General features: G+C 35.2%; 1 protein-coding gene across 12 annotated transcripts in view; it reads right to left on the bottom strand.

Annotated features, from left to right (window-relative positions):
- Window positions 1-21,625, bottom strand: part of AEBP2 (AE binding protein 2) — a 205,157-nt gene that overhangs the window by 160,014 nt on the left and 23,518 nt on the right. For all 12 annotated transcript variants that reach the window (XR_012017641.1, XR_012017642.1, XM_072798779.1 and 9 more), the window contains exons 2-3: window positions 20,075-20,282; window positions 11,387-11,494 (exon numbers count right to left, since the gene is read on the bottom strand). Coding sequence is in view for 10 of the 12 variants with exons in the window: in XM_072798779.1 (XP_072654880.1) it covers window positions 11,387-11,494; window positions 20,075-20,282 (316 nt within the window). In the remaining 2 variants the exon portion in view is untranslated. The remainder of the gene's footprint in view (window positions 1-11,386; window positions 11,495-20,074; window positions 20,283-21,625) is intronic.

Consider the following 21,625-nt stretch of genomic DNA (forward strand, 5'->3'; position numbering starts at 1 on the left):
TAGTCACATTTATCAAAGAAATGCTATTTAGTATAGGGTACCCCATAAGAGAAATACCTTGTAGAACAATGGTTCTTAAGCCTAGATGCACATCCAAGTCACCCAATTTTTTAAAATTATAGCAAAATGCCTGGCTGCATGCCCCAATTCTAATTTAATTGGTCATAGTTGCAACTCAAGCACCAGGATTTGGACACCCAGTGGCACAATTCATATCATAAAGGAAGAACTACTTGATTCTTACCAGTTTCCAAATAATAAGATCCCTATCATCCTCTTATGGTGACCAATTAGTTTTCTTTGGGGGAAGAAAGGGAATCATTTTTTGGTCTTTTAGTATCATGATGATCACTGCAGTTATTATCCTTATGTATAGTCAAACATTATGTGTTAGGTCAGCAGGAGCATCCTAAACACTGGCTGCCGAGGCTAAGGAACATGAGAGCTTCAAATACACACAGACACACTAAATATCAAATTAAAGACAGCAGAACAAGGTATTTAATGCTTTGTGTTACTACAGAGAACGTCTATTGAAAAGATTCTAAAAAAAAAAAAAAAAAGATGTATATATGAGGTGATGGATGGGTTCATTAACTAGATGGAGAACATCCTTTCACAACTATATACACATACCAAATCATCATTACGTATAATTTAATTAAATATTTTAAAATTTTATTTTTCAATTATACCTCTAAAAGTTGGGGGTAGGGATGCCTGGCTGGCTGGGGGCAGGGACACCTGGGTGGCTCAGCAGCTGAATGTCTGTCTTTGGCTCAGGGCGTGATCCCAGATTCCTGGGATCAAGTCCCGTCAGGCTCCTTGCATGGAGCCTGCTTCTCCTCCCTCTGCATGTGTGTTTCTGCCTCTCTTTCTGTGTCTCTCATGAATAAATAAAATCTTAAAAAAAAAAAAAAAGTTGGGGGGGGACGGTGACTGAGCAGTTTGGGGCCTGCCTTTGGCCCAGGGCGTGATCCTGGAGTCCTGGGACCAAGTCCCACATCGGGCTCCCTGCATGAAGCCTGCTTCTCCCCATGCCTGTGTCTCTGCCTCTCTATCTCTCATGAATAAATAAAATCTTTATGAAAAAAAATGTTGGGGTTAAAAAGCAAATGATATAAAAATTATCAGCATCAGAGCTGGCAGGATGGGCCGGGGCTCAGGCAGTATGTATGTATGTATGTATGAATGAATAAATAAAATTATCAGCCTCAACTACCATTACAAAAAAAGTCATAAAGGAGAAGAAAATTATTTCATCATCCATCACAGTGAATGACACAGTAATGGTACCATTCACTGTGTAACAAATTACCAGAATTTGCCTGTATGTACAACTATAAGGAAATCGTAGTTTGGTTTGACAAGATTTCTTTTTTCTTTATCAACAATTTAGGATGGGGTCTTGATTCCAAAACACCTAAAAAGATAGGCTATTTTATGTACCAGCCCTGGAAGAAGTTTTGAGTTATTCAAACACTACTCTAACACAATGAGAAGTTATTCACGTATGTCAATATTGTGAATGGAGTCGATCATGCTGAGCTATAGGTGACTAGTTGCTGAGAAAAAGTTACAATAAATAAATTAACCCAAAACAAGTAAATGACTATACTATGCTCAAAGTAAACAAATACTGGAGTAGGAGAGAAATGTATGTGCAAAGTAAAAGCACCTATTACTAATAAGCTTATCTGATAGGGACGCCTGGGTGGCTCAGTGGTTGAGCATCTGGCCACTGGCTTAGGTCATGATTGCAGAGTCCTGGATTCTGGGATTGCAAGTCCCATGGGGAGCCTGCTTCTCCCTCTGCCTGTGTCTCTACCTCTCTCTATGTCTCTCATGAAAAAATAAAATATTAAAAAAAATAAGCTTATCTAATAAAAAGTACAACTACATAATTTTTAACACATACATATCTATCAAGACAAACCACTGCCTCATCAGCAGTAAAGTAAGCAAATCTAAACAATCACCACTCTATATCTAACTACTTTTTCTTTTCTTCAGTTAAGTAATATATATATTTCTAAGCATGGTAGGATTAAGCCACTTAACTATCATAAAACATAAATCATAAATACCAGATAATTAACAAGAATCAAAATTAAAATTGAAAAGGAAAAAAAAAGGCTAAAAATAGTTTAAAATATTACCACATCCTACTACTGTAAACATGTAATTTTTTTTCTTTTAAGTAATCTCTACACCCAATGTGGGACCTGAACTTACAACCTGAAGATCAAGAGTCCCACCCCCTCTACCAACTGAGCCAGGCAGGCATCCCCCAAAACATGGAATGTTTTACAAACCCTTAACAATGTTTCACTACATGTATTAGCAGAACAGCAGCAGCAACTCCACCTTCCCACAAATCTTCAATGTATAAGGCAGATATATATACATGACAAAGTGAAGAGTGGAGGCACAATGTTATCTAGTAATGATCTCTGCACTTTAATTATCAAAGATAAATATTATTAAAAAAAAAAACCTTGGTGGGCACCTGGGTGCCTCAGTGATTAAGCATCTACCTCCAGCTTAGGTCATAACCCCAGGGTCCTGGGATAGTGTCTCAAATTGGCTGCCCTGCTTCGCAAGGAGTCTGGTTCTCCCTCTCCCTCTGCCCCACTTCCCTGCTCATGCTCTCTCTCTAAAATAAAAAAATTAAAATAAAATAAAATAAAATAAAATAAAATAAAATAAAATAAATAAAATAAAATAAAATAAAATAAAATAAAATAAAATAAAATAAAATAAAATAATAAAATAAATATAATATAATATATATAATATAAATAAAATTCAATTAATTAATTAATTAATTGATTAATAAAACAAACCCTTGGCAAAGAAGATGTATTTATATTTTAGGGATATGCTGATTTTACAAAACTAAAATTTCATAATAAGCTAACATGATCAATTATTTTCATATGATACATATGAAGGCAAATTCCACCTTCATCAAGTGATCTAGGTAACATCATCTATGACAAACAAATTGTCATCAGGTATCCCTTAACATGATACAGTGAGAATTTTATTCTATTTTCTCCAAAAATGCATAAACCAAATCTGATCATTACAAAAACAACAAACAACCCCAAAATGGGGAATATACAAAATAAAAGATTTATACTCTTCAAAAATACCAGCGACATGAAAGATAAAAAAATGTTGAGGAAACATTAAGATTAAAGGAGTCACAAAACTAAAAGCAATGCATGATCCCCAACTGGATTCTAAGTAGAGAAAAAAAAACTGCTATGAAGGACATTATTGGGACAATTAGTACAACTTCAATACTTAATAGTATCAATATTAAATTTCTGGGTCTTGATAATTATTCTAAAGTTATGAATACCCTTGTTCTTAGGAAATGCACACAGTGAAGTATCTAGGGATTATGCTAGAATTTTCAAAAAATGTGTGAAGGTGGTAGGGAAGAAGAAAGAGGGAGAGATGGGAGTAGGAAAGACGACAGAGATAGATGATGGATGGATGGATGGATATAGAACAAATGTAGCACAAAGATAATTAGTGAATCCATGTTAGGGAATTTATACATTCATGTGTGACAGAGAAAGGGTATAGGAGTTTTCCATCTTCTCTATTGAAATTATTTCAAAATTAAGTTTAAAAACTCTGCCTTTTGGAAAAAAAGTCAAGAAAAACATCAAAATGGAGAAAATATTGAACTCCTATCACAGCAAGGAAATCATGTTTTTCATCATTTAAAGATGAAAGATGAGTAGGTTAACAAAATTTCCATCCTCTAAATACAAAATTTGGGGCACCTGTGTGGCTAAGTAACTCAAGCATCTGACTCTTGATTTTGGCTCAGATGATGATCCTATGAGATAGAGCCCCACAGTGCGCTCCAAGCTCAGCATGGAGTCGGCTTGAAATTCTCTCTCTTTCTCCCTCTGCCCTTCCCCATGGCTCACATTCTCAAATAAATAAATAAATAAATAAATAAATAAATAAAATCTTTTAAAGATAAATATACAAAAATATAGGAAAAGGGTAATGCAAATATATAAAAAATATGTTTACATTGTGTTTACATTTCATGTATCTATACAAGTATATATATAGAAATTATGGGAATATCAATACAGAGAAACTTCTTGATAGAACAAACAGAAGTTTATGGGGCAACCCGGGTGGCTCAGCGATTTAGTGCTGCCTTCAGCCCAGGGCCTGATCCTGGAGACCCGGGATCGAGTCCCATGTCAGGCTCCTTGCGTGGAGCCTGCTTCTCCCTCTGCCTGTGTCTCTGCCCCTCTCTCTCTCTCTGTCTCTGTGTCTCCCATGAATGAATAAATAAAATCTTAAAAAAAAAAAAAAAAGTTTACGAGAAATGACAAACCAAAGTATCTGTTACATGCAGAAAATATGTACATTTAATTTAAAGTTATATAAATAAGAAAAAATTCAATAGAAGGGCAAAGTAACCAAATAATCAATTTAGAGAAAAAAAATAACCAATAGCCAGAACATTAGAGATATTCAAATCTTGCTAGTAATAAAAAAAAAAATGTGTTTGGCAAAGATAAAACAATGCCAATTATTAATGTCAATAATTATTGCCAAGCTTCAAGGAGACTGGGGAAACAGCACTATATTATATATAGGTTGGACTATGAATTGTTAGTTTTCCAGAGGGGGGTTTAATAATACCTATAAAAAGCAAACCTAAATATCTACTCTTTGAACTAGTGAAATAGCTTCTAGGAATTTATATTAGCTCCCAAAAGCAGTTTATAAAAATATGTTCATTGATTACATTGTCCTTTATGTTGGGGATAATTGGACCAAAAAAGATACATCAAGAAAGCACTAGTTAAGGGCACCTGAGTGGCTCAGTTAAGTCTCAGACTTAATTTCACCTCAGGTCATGATCTCAGGGCCATGAGATCAATGCCCACATTGGGCACCTTGGTCCGTGGGGAATCTGCTTCAGATTCTTTCTCTCTCCTTCTCCATCTGCCCCTCCCCCCAACTTTCTGACAAATCTTAAAAAAAAAAAAGGACTGATTAAGTAAGATAAACTATCACATAAGAATAATAAACAACCAGTAGTGCCTGGGTGGTTCAGTCAGTTAAGCATCTGCCTTCAAGCTCAGGTCATGATCCAAAGGTTCTGAGAGTGAGTCCCACATCAGGCTTCCTGCTAAGCAGGGAGTATGCTTCTCCCTTTGTTCCTCATCCTGCTCATGCTTGCTCTTGCTAGCTCATACTCTCTCTCAAATAAATTTTTTTTTAAAGGAATAGTGGGGGGATCCCTGGGTGGCTCAGTGGTTTAGCGCCTGTCTTTGGCCCGGGACATGATCCTGGAGTCCTGGGATTGAGTCCCTCATCAGGCTCCCAGCATGGAGCCTGCTTCTCCCTCTGCCTTGTGTCTCTGCCCGCCCCCCTCTCTCAGTCTATCATGAATAAATAAATAAAATCTTTTTAAAAAAAGTTTAAAATTTAAAAAAAAGGAATAGTGTAGAACCATTAAGAAGTAATAAGCTTATTGACATGAAACACTGCCCAATATAGAACTGAAAAAGCAAGCTACATTTAGGTGCAAAATGATTCAATTTATTTTGTACTTATGTTAAGAAATCCAATATGTACAGAAGAATAACGATTTTCTGAAGGTGTTATAGTTCCATTATCTTCTTGAAGCTTTTTAGTTTCAAATTCTTAAAATAGTAACAGGTATTACATTTCTAACATACTTATTTCCATGTGACCAAGTGGAGGAAGATCAAGACCCTACTAGAAATTAAGAAAAAACTTTGTTGGCTGTGAAATTTCAAAGTCTGTCATAATTAGGCAACATTAGGTGCTATACTAAGCCCTTCCTTTCCCTCTTCTCAATCCCTCTTCTTTATTCATACTTCATCCTGAAGAATTAACAACTTCAAATATTTTCAGTAAAGACAGTGCACGTTTTAGGAAATTCATCTAGATGATTTTATCAATTATCCACACAAAGACACCAACAATAGAGCAGCCACATTGATATTTTTTTAAGGTATGAATAAAACTGAACTCTTTAGTGAATGTTTGAAGAATATTGTAAAAAAAATGAAAAAGGCCAAAAAATACAATGCAAACTCCATAGCATAATCAAATTGCAGGCTAACATATAGTAAAAGATAATAACAGTAATCTAGACACAATATACAATATACATATTGCACAGGGGCTGTTCTACATTATAAATTATCAAGAGGCACCAGAGCACAAGTGGTTAAGGACAAAGACTGAATTTATACTGCCTCTGAAGCCTTCCATCTGCTACTAACTGCCCATAACCTTAGAAAATATTTCATCTCTTCTTACCTCGGTCTCCTCATATCTAAACTGAGAGCAACAACAGTAATTACTTCAAAGAACTTCTTTAAGAATTAAATTAGTTAAAATAGGTAATGTAATAAAATATGTAGGTAACCTGCAAGGCACAAAATAGCATTATTAAAGCCTTTGCTAATCATGACTATTTCTGACCCCTACCTTCACTTGTTCATTATACAACAAATACTAGAACAGCCAATACAAAAAACTTTTTGAAATCAACTGCTTATGTATTTAATTTCCAAACAGTCTAAGCTCACCAATCTACAGAAATAGTTCTAAAAATCTTTCAAATTGCCACAATAAAGTATCACCCAAGATATATATATTCATGGAGAATCTGGGTAGCTCAGTTAGGAGGCCGGCAATTGGTTTCAGCTCTGATTGTGATCTCAGGATCACGGGATTTATCCCCCAACGTGGGGGGGGGGGGGGGTCTTCACGCTCAGTGGGGAGTCAGCTTGAGATTCTCTCTCTCTCTTTCCTTCCACCCTTGCCCCCACATGCTCTTGCTCTCTCAAGTAAATCATATAAAAAAAAAAATGCTACTCCCTACTCATTCTTTTATATGCCTCCTTTTCTTTCTCTTAGAAGCACTTATTTCTATAATTAAATAGTGGTGATGGTTGCAGAACGCTATGAACACACTAAAAAACTACTGAAAACCTTGGTAAACCTTATAGTATGCAAAATATATTTAAATATATGCCTGAAATGATCTCCTTACAAACATAAGACAAAACTTAGGTTTTCAATAAGACACTCCTCACCTTCTTATACTAAGGGTAGGCAAAAACTTCTTAGAATACAAAAAGTACTATCAAAGAAAGTTGATAAATGAGATTTCACTGAAATTAAAAATATTCAAAAGATCCCATTAGGAAACCAAAGACAGAAAAGTGCCTGGTGACTTAGTTGGTGGAGCATGTGACTCTCAAACTCTGAGTTGTGAGTTTGAGCCCATTAGGTGTAGAAATTACTTAAACAATAAAATCTTAACAACAACAAAAAAGGGACATCATAGAGTCTGGAAGAAAGTATCTGCAATATATATATATATATTCAAATAGCCATAAGCACATGAAAATGAGCTCAACCTCATTTCTCATCAGGGAAATAAAAATTAAAGCCAAAATGAAATACCACTAAAAATCTAAATCTACTAGAATAGCTAAAATTAAAAGACTGATAATACCAAGATATACAGCAACTAAATTCTAATTCACTGCTGGTGGGAATATAAAATGATACAATCAACTTGGGTAAGAGTTTATAGTTTCCAAAGCTAAAAAATGCCCTATTCTATGACTCAGCAACTCCATTCATAGGTAAACAGCCAAGAGAAGTTAGGTTAAATAAAATGCTATAGCTGGAACTAAGCCAAGATGACTGAAATTGTAATATGGCAAGGGGAGAATAGAGGACAGGATAATAGACTGGAAAGGGATATTAAATTCTGTTTTATTAAGAATATTTTCATCAGGGTGGTGATGGCACAGCTGCATACAAACATATGAAACAATCTTTAAACTGCTAAACACTTAAGCATACTTTAGAAACTTTATTGTACATTACAACTAAAAATTTTTTTAAAAGACTCCCTAAAACATCATCACCTCACGACCTTCTCTCTATAGCTGACTCCCATTTACTTCCTACTACTCCTTCTCAGTCATTATATACTTTTGACTTATCCCTAGTCCATGTTCCCAGAAACCTTTCATAGGTCACTATTAAAGCATTTAAAACATTTCATTACTTACATCTATTTAGATCTGTACACACCTAAAGAATGTTAAGTTCCCTGAAGAGCTGAGGCCTGGCTTTCTTATTCACCTTGCTTCCAAAGTACCTAGCACACTGCCATGTACTGTAGACATCAATAAATGTTTTCTGGATTTCAAGGATTCCTATGACTTCTAGAACAATGCCTCACTAAATCATACCCCTTAATTTTTGTCTTTTAAAGATAATTTCTTTCCCCCTCTCCAATGGGAATCTTCTACAGTTTCCAAAAAGAGGATCTGGGAGAAAAATGCATTTGACAGGCTTTGAAATGAATCTGCACATCATAATCAACCAGCAGAATTGCTGCCCTAAAGAAAAATAAATGGAAATACACACAATGAGAAAGTAAATGATTCTCTTAGTTTAACAACAATAAGCTCTTACATTTATTGGATACATACTGTGCAATTCTAGGGGGTAACTATTCTTAAAACAGCTACATCTTAGATGGGGAGTTTATTTTATTTTTTAGATGGGGAGTTTAAAAACTGTTTATAAAACTACTTAAATAGCAGCTGAATAATGTGCTTTAAAAAAAATTGTATTAAAAAGAAAAAATTTGTATTCCAGGACACCCAGGTGCCAGGTTGAGCATCTGCCTTCAGCTCAGGGCATGACCCTGGAGTCCTGGGATCGAGTCCCACATCAGGCTCCCTGCAAGGAGCCTGCTTCTCTCTCTGCCTCTCTGTGTCACTCATGAATAAATAAAGAAAATCTTTAATGATTAAATAAAACTTTCACAGTATGAATGAATGAATGAATGAATGAATGAATGAATGAAGAGGGAGACCTAGCTGACTCAGTCAGTATAGCATGCAAATCTTGATCTCAGGGTCGTGAGTTCAAGGCTCACATTGGGCACAGAGCTGGCTTAATATAAATAAGTAAATTTTTAAAAATAAAAAATAGAATTTAAAACAAAGAAAAACCCGAATGTTAAGCATATGAAAAGATGCAAAAAGAAAAGCAAACTAAAACACAGTAGGATACAACTCATCTATTAGACTGGCAAAAATTCAAAAGTTTGATAACACCTTCTCAGCAAGGCTATTGAGAAGGCAGATGCTCTAACAATGATGATGAAGACACAACCCCTATGGAGGGCAATTTGGCAATATTTATCAAAATTACCAATACTTAGGCATCTGGATGGCCACTCAGTTAAGCGGCTACCTTCGGCTCAGGTCATGATCCCAGGGTCCTGGGATAGAGTCCCACATCAGGTTCCTTGCTCAGTGGGGAAAGTGCTTCTCCCTCTACCCTCCCCCTTTCCCCCACTCATGGTCTCTGTCACGCTTACACTCTCTCTCAAATAAAAATCTTTAAAAAAACAAAAAACAAAACAAAAAATCACCAATACTTCTATTATATAGCCTTTGATCTACCCTCTCATATGATTTTTGGGAATTTTTCCTACAAATATAATTATGCATGTACAAAATGACATTATGTTCAAAGATTTATCACTGCAGTACAATTTAAAATAGCCAAAGACTAGAAATAACCCAAGTATCTATACAAGTTTGGTTAAATAAACTAAAAGAATATTCTTATGATCAAATATAGAAGATCTTCATCATAAAGTAAGTTTAAAAAGCAAGGTACACATACATGCAGCAAAGATGTCAACAGTGGGAAAAAGTTGGTATAGGGTGTAAGGGAACCCTCTATAATCTTTCTAATATTATTGTAAATCTAAAACTGCTCTAAAATAAAAAGCTCAGGGCACCTGGGTGGCATCAGTTAGGCATCTGCCTTTGGCTTGTGACCCTGGGGGTCCTGAGATCAAGTCCTGAGTTGGGTTCCCTGTTCAGCAGGGAGTCTGCTTCTCCTTCTCCCTCTGTCCCTCCCCAACACTCATGCTAATATAAATAAATAAAATCTTAAAATAAAAAGCTCATTTAAAAAATAAGGCATTGAGAGTATATAGTTTACTGAATTATGTGTAAGAAAAGTGAATGAAACTACAGATCTACTTGCTTATACTTTCATAAATACTAGAAGAATTCACTAGAAACTAGTAATAGTGGGACACCTGGTTGGCTCAGCGGTTGAGCGTCTGCCTTTGGCTCAAGGGATGATCCCGGATTCCCAGGGTTTGAGTCCCACATCGGGCTCCTTGCATGGAGACTGCTTCTCCCTCTACCTGTGTCTTTGCCCACCGCCCCCCGTGTCTCTCTCATGAATAAATAAATAAAACCTTAAAAAAAGAAACTAATAATAGTGATTACGTATTTGGAGAAGGAACAAGGAAAGAAAAAAAGGAGCAAGATATCTCAATGTAAAAATTTTTTTTAACTTGTTAAAGATGGTCTTTTCAAAAAACTGGGTAATTTTTAAAAAGCAGCTCCACAAGAATTATCTCCTTCTCTAATGAAACCCAAGGGAAGTTTCTGGCACAGTATTTACATACCAGAAGATTATGGGTTTAACTACTATTAAACCTCTAAACACAAATTTTAACCTCTATGGTATATGCTTTCCATAATTAAAAACCAAAATATTTTAATTTTTAATGAAGATAAATAGAAAAATAGCTTTTATAGACACTTGTTCTTTATACAATTTTTCAGAACACATCATTTGACATAATTTACCAAAGCTCAGTAATATGACCTCAAAACTGAGTGAAAACAATCAAACCCCTCAATATTGTACAATTTCACTTTTTTGTATAATAATCAGTTATTTGCTAATAAGAAGGCTGAAAACTATGGCAGTGAGAAAAAAAAAAAGCACAAGGTATTAAAAGCCACCAATTTTAAAGACATGTATGTATTCATACCAGTCTGTTCATTAGCTATTTTCAAGACCCTACACCTCAGTAGTTTTCTTTCTGTTTTCCAAATTTTAAAAATTGGGTATTATTTTCATCTCCATCTATTTTTTTAAATTCCATGCATCCACAGGAATGCTAAAACAAGTTTTTTTTTTTTTGAACTATTTTTAGAAGTGGGGGGGGGCACCTGGGTGGCTGAGTCAGTTAAGTATCTGCCTTCAGCTGGGGTCATGATTCCAGGGTCCCAGGAAGAGCCCTGCATCTGGTTCCTTGTTCAGCAGGGAATCAGCTTCTCCCTCTTTCTCTCTCTGCTCCTCCCCCAACTCATGCTCCTGCTCTCTCTCTCTCTCTCACCTTCGAATAAATAAAATCTTAAAATAAAAAAAATTTTTAGAAGGGCAAAAGTATGCCCATTAAGAAATATACAACCAAAAGTCAAATAACGCACATATGCTTACTTACCTTGAAAGGTTTGTCTCCACTATGTGTCAGCATATGCCTCTGTAACCAACTCTGACTGGTTGACGGAGTGTTATATACTTTACAACCTTTCCATAAGCAAACAAATACCTGTTAAAAGAAGAGCCATAATAATTTTCATCACTTATTTCAACAGAGTTTTATTCCTCGTAAGTTCAAATGAACATGTTGCAAGTCTTAACAAAAAGAACCATTAATGTATGAATCAATCAAAAAGGCTTAATAGTTAAACTTTCTGAACTTCCGGTATATGAGAGATATGGTTTTAAACCCTTTCCCTGTAAGGCCACTGTCCAATTCCTTCAATGAGAACGACAAACCAATCCCAAGATGTCATTCAGAAGGAAATATACAAAATATTAACAACATATCCCTAAGAGCTAGGACTATACATAATTATTTTTAGAACAAGCATTATTAATTAGAAATACCAGGAAAATATAAGGGTATAAAGAAACAATGAAAATAAATCAAAATAATCAAATATTAATTGAAGATGGAACTTCAAAAAATGAGTAAAGCTATTAAATTACCACATTAAATTTTTCTGCTCTTGATTCCTTATTCTCACATGCATACTAATACTTATTTTTACATTGTTCTATTCATTAAAAATTATTTCCACTTATCTTCATTATAAAGCAAAATCTAATACAAAATGTTAAATTAAACAAACGCAAAAGCAAATGGGCATAAACTGCTCTATAATCATGAAAGACCCACATACTTGGATTCACATAATTAAGTATGATTGGGATTAGAAAGTACTAATCTAACAACTAACAATCTAATCTTTATCATCTTCTTACTAATAAAATACCAATTTTCTAACATTATATTTCCATCAAACTGAACATTGAAAACTGTACCCGAACATCAGTAAAAGTATGAATCCACTGTAATCATAATCTTCAAAGAATCATTAATAGGCTCTGCTCTTTTCTAAGGAAGAGCAATTATAAATAGAGCCACACTTTGAAGACTACACATCTAATAGAATGAACTTGGACACAGAACTGAAAAACAATCATTAAAGAGTTTAAAATACACTTTTTTTTTTGGAGGGGGGAGAGGAGTGCCTGGGTAGTTCAGTGACTAAGCATCTGCCTTCAGCTCAGGGCATGATCCCAGGGTCCAGGGATTGAGTCCCGCATTGGGCTCCCCAGGGGGAGCCTGCTTCTCCCTCTGCCTATGTCTCTGCGTCTCTGTGTCTCTCATGAGTAAATAAATAAAATTTTAAGGGGAAAAAAAAAAAATCGAGGGCAGTAGCCCGGGTGGCTCAGGGGTTTAGCGCCGCCTTCAGCCCAGCTCCCTGCATGGAGCCTGCTTCTCCCTCTGCCTGTGTCTCTGCCTCTCTGTTTCTCAAATAAATAAAATCTTAAAAAAAAAATATATATATATATATATATATGGGGGCGGGGGGCTGCCTGGGTGGCTTAGCGATTTAGCGCTGCCTTCAGCCCAGCGCAGGATCCTGGGGACCTGGGATTGAGTCCCAGGTCAGGCTCCCTGCATGGGGCCTGCTTCTCCCTCTGCCTGTGTCTCTGCCTCCCTCTCTCTCTGTCTCTCATGAATAAATAAAATCTTTAAAAGAAAAAAAGAAAAAGAAAAAAAAATCTTTTAAAAATAAACGTTTTTTTTAAAGTCTAGAAAAATCAGCTATCTTAAAAATAACTGAGTTTTTAGTGATAACTAAAACCATTTTATATCAGGTCTAACAAGGCAATACTGTTATTGCTGTTTGACACGACTATTTAGAGTTATCACATATCCTGATTTTTGTACAGACTAGCTCATTTCTTTTAGTAAGCAGATACAGAAATCATAACCTTTCCTCCTTCACACTTCAAATCCCTGAGCCTAATGTATGTTTACAAAACGATTCCTCAAGTTACCAGAATTAAAAGCTATTTTTAAAATAAATGCAAAAAAAAAAAAAAGAAAAGAAAAGAAAGTTCTTAAAACTACTCATGTACTCATGTTATGTTGTGGAAATTAGTTCAGTAATGTTTAAAAATCACATACAAATGATTAGTGCTATCTATTTCCTGACTCAAGACTACTAGACTCTGGGATCCCCAGGTGGCTCAGCGGTTTAGCGCCTGCCTTTGGCCCAGGGCGCGATCCTGGAGTCCCGGGATCGAGTCCCGCACCGGGCTCCCGGCATGGAGCCTGCTTCTCCCTCCTCCTGTGTCTCTGCCTCTCTCTCTCTCTATCATGAATAAATAAATAAATCTTAAAAAAAAAAAAAAAAGACTACTAGACTCTGAGTCTTAAATATTCAATTCTCGGGAATCAGAGGTTGATTTAAAATTTCCTAAAAAAAAATAAAAATAAAATTTCCTCAACAAGCCATACCACATTAAAAAAAAAAAAAAAGCCTTAAAAAGTAACTGGAAACAAAATTAACGTCATTCATGTAATAATTTCTATAACAGTGAAGAGTTCTGCTGTCTTAACTCTTTTTTTAGTATATGTGCTGCCGAAGCGAGCACAGCTGTCTTAACTCTTAAATAACATCTGTGAATTATTCTCAAAGAAACAATTAAGGTAAATACTCCAACACTGCCCCTACCTAACATTAGCCAACCATTGTATTTGAGAGAAAACAACAATCTCTGACTTTTAATTTTTTTCCTAGGAATAAATATGAATATGGAGATAATGGCACACTAATTTCACTGGATAATAGCCTTCACTATGAGTAGGTACGGTCTAGACTCTAGATGGAATAATGTCTAGTAACACTATTAGAGCAACACCTTCAGGTTCAAAGAAAAACCGTAACTTTCAACCTAATGAATTTTATAGGAAATGAAGTAAGTGTAAAGAGACTGAAGCTAACTATGTTCAGCTATAATGGAGTGAAATATTTGGAAAATAATTCCCAAGGGCAAGGGCAGGGGAAGAGGAAGCACTAACCTTGCACAAGGATAAAAGAGGCACCAGAACTCCACACCAAGGATCCACAAAAACCACAAAACTGTTTAAAAGCTGAATTTATTTTCCTAATCTATGTTAAAAAGACACTTGATAAAAAAGAGTTCAAACTCTGGCAAAAGGATCATCTTCAAACTTGAGAGTTTTTAGAGGCACAATATGTGAAAAATTGTTTTCATACCCAATTTTTAGAAACTGTCTCATTATAAAAATTAACCCTGAAAACTGACCAAACACCACTGGAATCCAATCCAAATGTGAAAGGAATTATTCAAGAATAAAATCTGTCGGGACGTCTGTGTAGCTCAGCAGTTTAGCATGCCTTCGGCCAGGGCGTGATCCCAGAGTTCTGAGCTCGAGTCCCACATCCAGCTCCCTGCAAGGAGCCTGCTTCTCCCTCTGCCTGTGTTTCTGCCTCTGTGTCACTCATGAATAAATATAAAAAAAATAAATAAAATCTGTCATTCCTCTATATTATCTTAAAATGAATTAAGCTTTAGCAATACTAATCAGAATGCTGAGGCACAGAGGTTCATAGTGTACCCTCTCGTGATAGATTTATATTAGATTTGTAATAAGAGGTAACAAAATTAGGGGTGCCTGGGTGGCTTAGTCAGTTAAGTGTCTGTTCATGACCTCAGGGTGCTAAGATCGAGTCTGGGGGTAGAGCTCTGTGCAGAATCTATTTGAGAGATTCTCACTTTCCTCTCCATCCTCCCTCCTCCTCCTGCTTATGTGCTCTCTCATAAATAAATAAAACCTTAAAAAAAAGTATAGAAATAGCATGAAAGTAAATGATCTGAACTCTAACCCAGAGCTTTCACACTTTGCAGTGATGTAATCATGGAAGATACTTATCTAAGCCTTTATTTCCTTTTTCATCAAACACTGTGAGCACACATTTGCTAACTCCAAAATATGATGAAATGCAAGATGATATATTCTCTCAGTAGGACTATTTAACAGAAAAATTGGGTTTATGTTAATAATTGGAGGTCCCTTCTCAAAATTAATTGCCACCAAATTTTTCTGCCTGTCTGTCTTAAAGAAAAGAGAGAGGAGAGAAGATGTAGTTATTAAAAGAATCTTTAAATGTGTAACAATCTAACTTACAAAGATGTAGCGGTCTAAATTTCAATGTACAAGGAAGTTTGGGCTTTCAATCGAGAAGCCCTATAGAAAACCTTTCTCATTACTGTCAGAATAGGTCAATTTTATTTTAAGGGAAGTCCTCCAAAATGCCCCAAATGAAAAAGACTGATACAACCCTGGGAACCAAGGCCAGTGTAAGTCTCCCTATCTAGTTACTAACATCTCACTCTTGGAAGTATACAAATGAATCCAACAAAATTTTAAGTAAATTGTAAAATCTACTGCAAACTTGACAAAATCTAAGTATGTATAAGGAAAATTCAGTTAGTAGTAAGGTAAATTAAAATCACCAAGTATATTCTAAGTAGAGCTAGTAGGCAACATAATTTACAAGTAGGCATGGGGAAAGGGGCTGGTTTTACCAAAGAATTTTTGTATGAATTAAAATCATACAAAAAGATTTTATATAAAGCAAGAGATACACCATCTAAATTCAAGAAGGTGTTGGATGATCCCTTAAGCTTTAATATTTCTTAGAAAAAAAACCATCTCACTCTTTTACAAAATGTTTGAACAAAACATTTTAATATGTAATTATTTTGTCTCAAATCAGTTTGCTCTTCTAAGACCTAAAATGACAGTTATAATTCTGTATCCTACTATTCTGAGTCACATTGAGTATTTTCAATTTTCTGTTAAAGCATATTTACTAAAACAGAGAACAAAAATATTTAATAGAACACTCAAATTACATGAATTAAGCATTTCTCCTTTATTACAAAATATATAACCAATTTCATGTTGTGTTCAGGAGACACCAGATAGGCAATCAAAACTCAATGTGAGGGGCACCTGGGTGGCTCAGTGAGTTAAGTGTCTGCCTTTGGCTCAGGTCATAATCCTGGAGTCCTGGGACCAAGCCCTGTATCAGATTCCCTGCTCAGCTGGGAGTCTGCTTCTGCCTCTACTCCTCACCCCACTCATGCTAAGAGATGAATAAAATCTTAAAAAACAAAACAAAACAGCCTTAGTGTGACCTCCTAAGACTGATTTCACTTTCTAGTAACATTCCAATTTAACCCTGAGTGTCTACAAATGTCATTTTATATGGCATATAAAAGTAAGTGACTTCATTCAAGTCTTTGAATATCAGCCCTCTCCCCAAATCTTCCTTGGGCCCTCTGCCCTCAAACACCATAGAATATATATAAAAATGAACTTAATAAAATGACATGTGCAAAATAATTCCTGCATCAAGAAACACATTTTTTTCTGACAACTGTTTTTAAAGTGAGAAATAGTTAAAACAGAAAGAACAGAACACTAATGGATTGTTACTGAACCACTGAAATCCTACAAGACGAAGTTTCCTGCCTACCAAGTCCTCAGTGTAAATTAAGAGGACACGGGGATTTGAGATTTGATTAGTAAAATAGCTCAGCCTAGGTTTTGAAATCCAGTCATGCATGCAAGTATGGACCCAAGAACACAATTCTACTATACCTAACAAAAAAGGTTAAAAAAATTTTTTTGCTTCTTTCTCCTTATATTTTTAAATAGTAGAAAACACTTTCAGGAGTCTTCTTTAAAAAGGTACATTCAGGGGTACCTGGGTGGCATAATCGGTTAAAAGTGTCTGACTCCTGGTTTTGGCTCAGGTCATGATCTCAGGGTGGTGAGATCAAGGCCCTCATCAGGCTCTGTGCTCAGCACGGAGTCAGCTTGAGACTCTCTTCCTCTTTCTGTGCCCCTCCCCCCCCAAATAAATCTTTAAAAAAGTAAAAGTTACATTCACAATTGGTACTTAAATGGTTAGTTTAAATTTTGAAATAGAAGATTCTACCCATTTTAATACATAAAAAGGTCAGAAAAAGGTAACCTATCCAATTTCAGCCTCTAAATGTAATTATAGTCCATGTGACATGGCAACATAAAAAGCTTAAAGAGGGGGAAAGAAGTTTTTCTAAGCTGTTACATGATGGTTTTGTTTTCCCACTGTGACTATCATAGTGGGATGAGAATAAGAACAGGAATTAATATAGTATTTAGATCTTACTAACTTACTGCTCCAATAAAACTGTCATCTTTTAATAATATGCTTTAAGAAGCATAAAATCCGGGATCCCTGGGTGGCGCAGCGGTTTGGCGCCTGCCTTTGGCCCAGGACGTGATCCTGGAGACCCGGGATCGAATCCCACATCAAGTTCCCGGTGCATGGAGCCTGGAGCCTGCTTCTTCCTCTGCCTATGTCTCTGCCTCTCTCTCTCTCTCTCTCTCTCTCTCTCTGTGACTATCATAAATTAAAAAAAAAAAAAAAAAAAAAAAAGGAAGAAGCATAAAATCCTCTAGAGGTACCAATATTTTCCTCATTTGTTTCTGTTCCATCAAGACAGTTTAACACTTGGGGTAGAAGTAATAAGAAGAAATCTTAAGAAGAAGAGATAAAAGAAATCTTTAAAAAATTGTCTTGAAATTAGCTGTTTTCCACATATATGAGATATCTACAACAGTCAAAGTTACGAAAACAGAAAGTAGAATAGTGGTTACTAGGTGCTGGGGAGAATTAGGAAGTTATTGTTGAATGGGCAGATTTCAGTTTAGAGATATTGAAAAAATTCTAGAGATGGACACAGATGATAGTTGTACAACAATGTGAATGTACTTAATGCCACTGAACTGTACACTTAAAAACATTTACAATTTTTTTAAAATTTTCTTTAAAGAGGCCATTAAAAAAAAAAAATGTCCAAACAACACCCACTCTATTTTAAGCACAAAACCAGATCAAGATTTCCTGTTACATAGCCGTGTAGAGTTTTCAGAGTTTCATTCATACTTTCGTTCTGAAAGCTTAGTCTATATACCAATGACTGGTATGTAAAAAAAATCTGAATGTATTTTCTCCATTCCTCTGATTCTTTAACATTTGTAGTTCAGCAACTAATGTCCTTCAAAGATCAGGCCTTCTTTCTGTGGTCAAAACAGCATTAATCTTAAAATTAGCTAGACAATCTTACTATTCATAATAAAATAATTTTATGAATAAGTATAAAGCAAGAAATGACATGAGGGGGACAGGTTCATATCAGCAAGTTTATACTTATTGTAAAAATACCAAGACTTCATGCCTAGCTCTTTGATATCTATAAGGTAAACATAGCAGCAGTGATTACAGGATACATTCAGTCTGTACCTCCATTTTTTTCTACAGATCCTTAAAGGGCTGAAAACATTCTCATAAGGCTGTGTACTCCTCAACATGTAGGATCCAACGCTTAGAAATATGAAATTCTCTAACGCCTACCAGAGATGCCCAATAATCTATACAGTTCATGACCCTATATACAGCTAAATCAAGGGACTAAAAAAGCATCATGCCATGGCTCAAAAGGCTATCTTAGTGATACATACCTAGTGACATCAAGCACTGCCTCACAAAAGGCAACTCTGTGATAACTAGGAAACCGACTTGGTTAAGATAGTTCACACAAAATCTGATACATGTGGTAAGGGAAAAGACTATTACAAAAGTAACCTAACCATTGAGCAGGGCTGGGTTAGGAGGTAAAAATAACATATGATGGGCAAAGTTCATTAATACACCATCTGTCGTCAAAATCAAATCTAGTAAGTCAAATCTTACCAAATTTAAGTAATCAAAAGATTGCTGACACATTACAACATATTGTGACAATGGCAAAGTTTTCTAAAAAGAAACTTCAATGCACAAATAACACTAGTTAAAATATTAGAGGTGTTTATATGGCTGCGTGTTTTGTTTTGTTTTTTTAAAGAAGATCAATAATGCAACCTAAATATCAATGCAACCTTGGAAATAGTTACCCACTCACTTAAACCATAATGATCTTAACCATTTTAGTATCAGTTTATCTCAATAGTGGTGGCAGGCTGATAGGAAATATGTGGCCTAAGAATTATGTGTACTTACAATGTGACGTTAATTTCTGGAAAATGCACTAACGTGGTAACTATTCAAGACAAACCTAGTGAAGTCGAAAAAAATTATAACCTTATAATACTTTGATCCATTACACTGACTCACCTAATCTACTTAGCTCTTAATTCACTATCCAATAAAAATTATATAAACTGACACATTAAAATGTATTCCCAAAAGGATATAGGTCAATACTCACTAATCATAACTTTCTGTCTAAGCCAGCTCTGTTAAGACCTGGGAAAAGGTGATCAATTCACTTTCACAAATAATGAGTACAAGCTGTCATTTCACAGAACTGTATATATTAATCCTGGTACCAACAATCTCTCCAGTTAATTTCACCATCAGGGATAATTTAAGACCACTCTAAACAAGAGAAATCCTAGCTGTCCTCAACTCAAAACATCACAAACTTGGAATAGGCTGTATTCATTTATTATATTCCCACTATATTTTAGGAAGTCTAATTTCTTCTAAAAGCAAATTAAAATCCAACACACAATATGTTCTATTTAATTCCATCAAGTATGTGGGAAATAAATACAAAAGCTTTTTAAAAAATAGAGCCTGTGTAAAAACAATCCCAAATTACTTTGAGAAAGAAAGCCTAACTAGCATGAATAAATTAATAAAACTAATGAAAACAGGGAGTGAAAAAAAGAAATGACAAAACCAACCCCTCCTCGCTGACCATCTACATGTATGGAACGGATGTGATCGGCCAGGTCTGGGCTAGAGTTGAAGCAAGCCTGGCACTGGTCCCAACAACAATTATAGGCAATATTTTTGCTTGAAGAAGTAGTGCTTCCTTGTCCATTCATCATTGCTGGAGTTGAACGCCCACTGGAAATTGTGCTGTCTACATCCATTATAGTACTGCTTATGCTACAAAAGAAGAAAAAAGGCTGTGTTATTCCTAGAAATTCACTAACATGAATATGATCTTATAAATATTCAATTAAGATTACTACTTGACATTATGCTCCATATAAAGCATACTGACCATATTTTCTATTAGAAAACAACATGGTTTTGAGATGATTGTTGGCAATAAAGTGCAAATCAAGGGAAAAGCCTCAAAACAGGGAAGAGATAATTTAAGCAACTTTGGCAGACATGAACTCCCCAATGCTACAATCTACAGAAAACAAACCAAACACAAACACACACACACAGCTCAACACATTTCATCCCTTCCATAGTTCTAAGCAGCACAATAAACCAACGGAGTAACAGTTTCCAGCTATAAATAATTCAGAATCAAGAGTACCTTTACAGTATAAGTCACTTGTTAATCCAAATCTTTTCTTCTATTCACTAATCTGAGGCTACAACTTCTTGTCTTATCCTACCTCTTTCTTCTATTCACTAATCTGAGGCTACAACTTCTTGTCTTATCCTACCTCTTTCTACCTCAAGTAAGTTTGGGAAACTGTGTATTTTCCCTTCTAAATAAAAAAACAGAACAGACAAAACAGTACAATAAAGTTTTCCTGATTTTGCTAAGTCCAAATAAAATATCTTTTTCTGGCCCTCAACTTTTTTAAACTCACAATCCACAAAAGAGGTCTGAAAAGCCAATCAATCAACTCTTTTTATTTTTTTTATTTACTAAACAAATTATTATATATTAGTTATCCTTTTATTAAGAAAATTATATATTAATAGAAATAGAAGTAATTCTGAATGCTCAAAATTTCAAATCTTAGTAAAATGTAACACACTTTTCCTTTTCAAAGTAATTCATTTAGGGGCACCTTGCTGGCTCAGTTAGTAGAGTATGTGACTTGACCTCCCGGTTGTAGGTTACAGCCCCACACTGGGTGTAGAGATTACTTAAAAATAAAATCTTTAGAGGTGTCTGGTTGGCTCAATTGGTTAAGTGTCCAACTTAGCTCAGGTCATCCTAATTTTTTTTAATCAAAAACAATTCATTAAAAAAATTCTTTTCAGTATCTTCCCAATACAGAAATTACAGGGAAGTAGCTTCAACCACGGAGGGGTTAACAGTCAACAACAAGAATGTTTGCAGGCTAAATCCGTCAAAAGCAATGTATCTGTTTACAATTTAAGTAATTTTTGAAAACTGTATTAACTTTTAAGAAATATGCTTCCCTACTCCCAAGCTTTTATTACAGAAAGCTTAACAATTTACATTTTGTCCTATTTGTTGTAATTTGTTTTTCTCAATTATCTGCAAATTGCAAACATGATACTTCAACCACAAT

Source organism: Canis lupus, chromosome 25 (assembly GCF_048164855.1).
Source record: "Canis lupus baileyi chromosome 25, mCanLup2.hap1, whole genome shotgun sequence".
In the NCBI taxonomy this organism is placed as follows: Eukaryota; Metazoa; Chordata; class Mammalia; order Carnivora; family Canidae; genus Canis; species Canis lupus.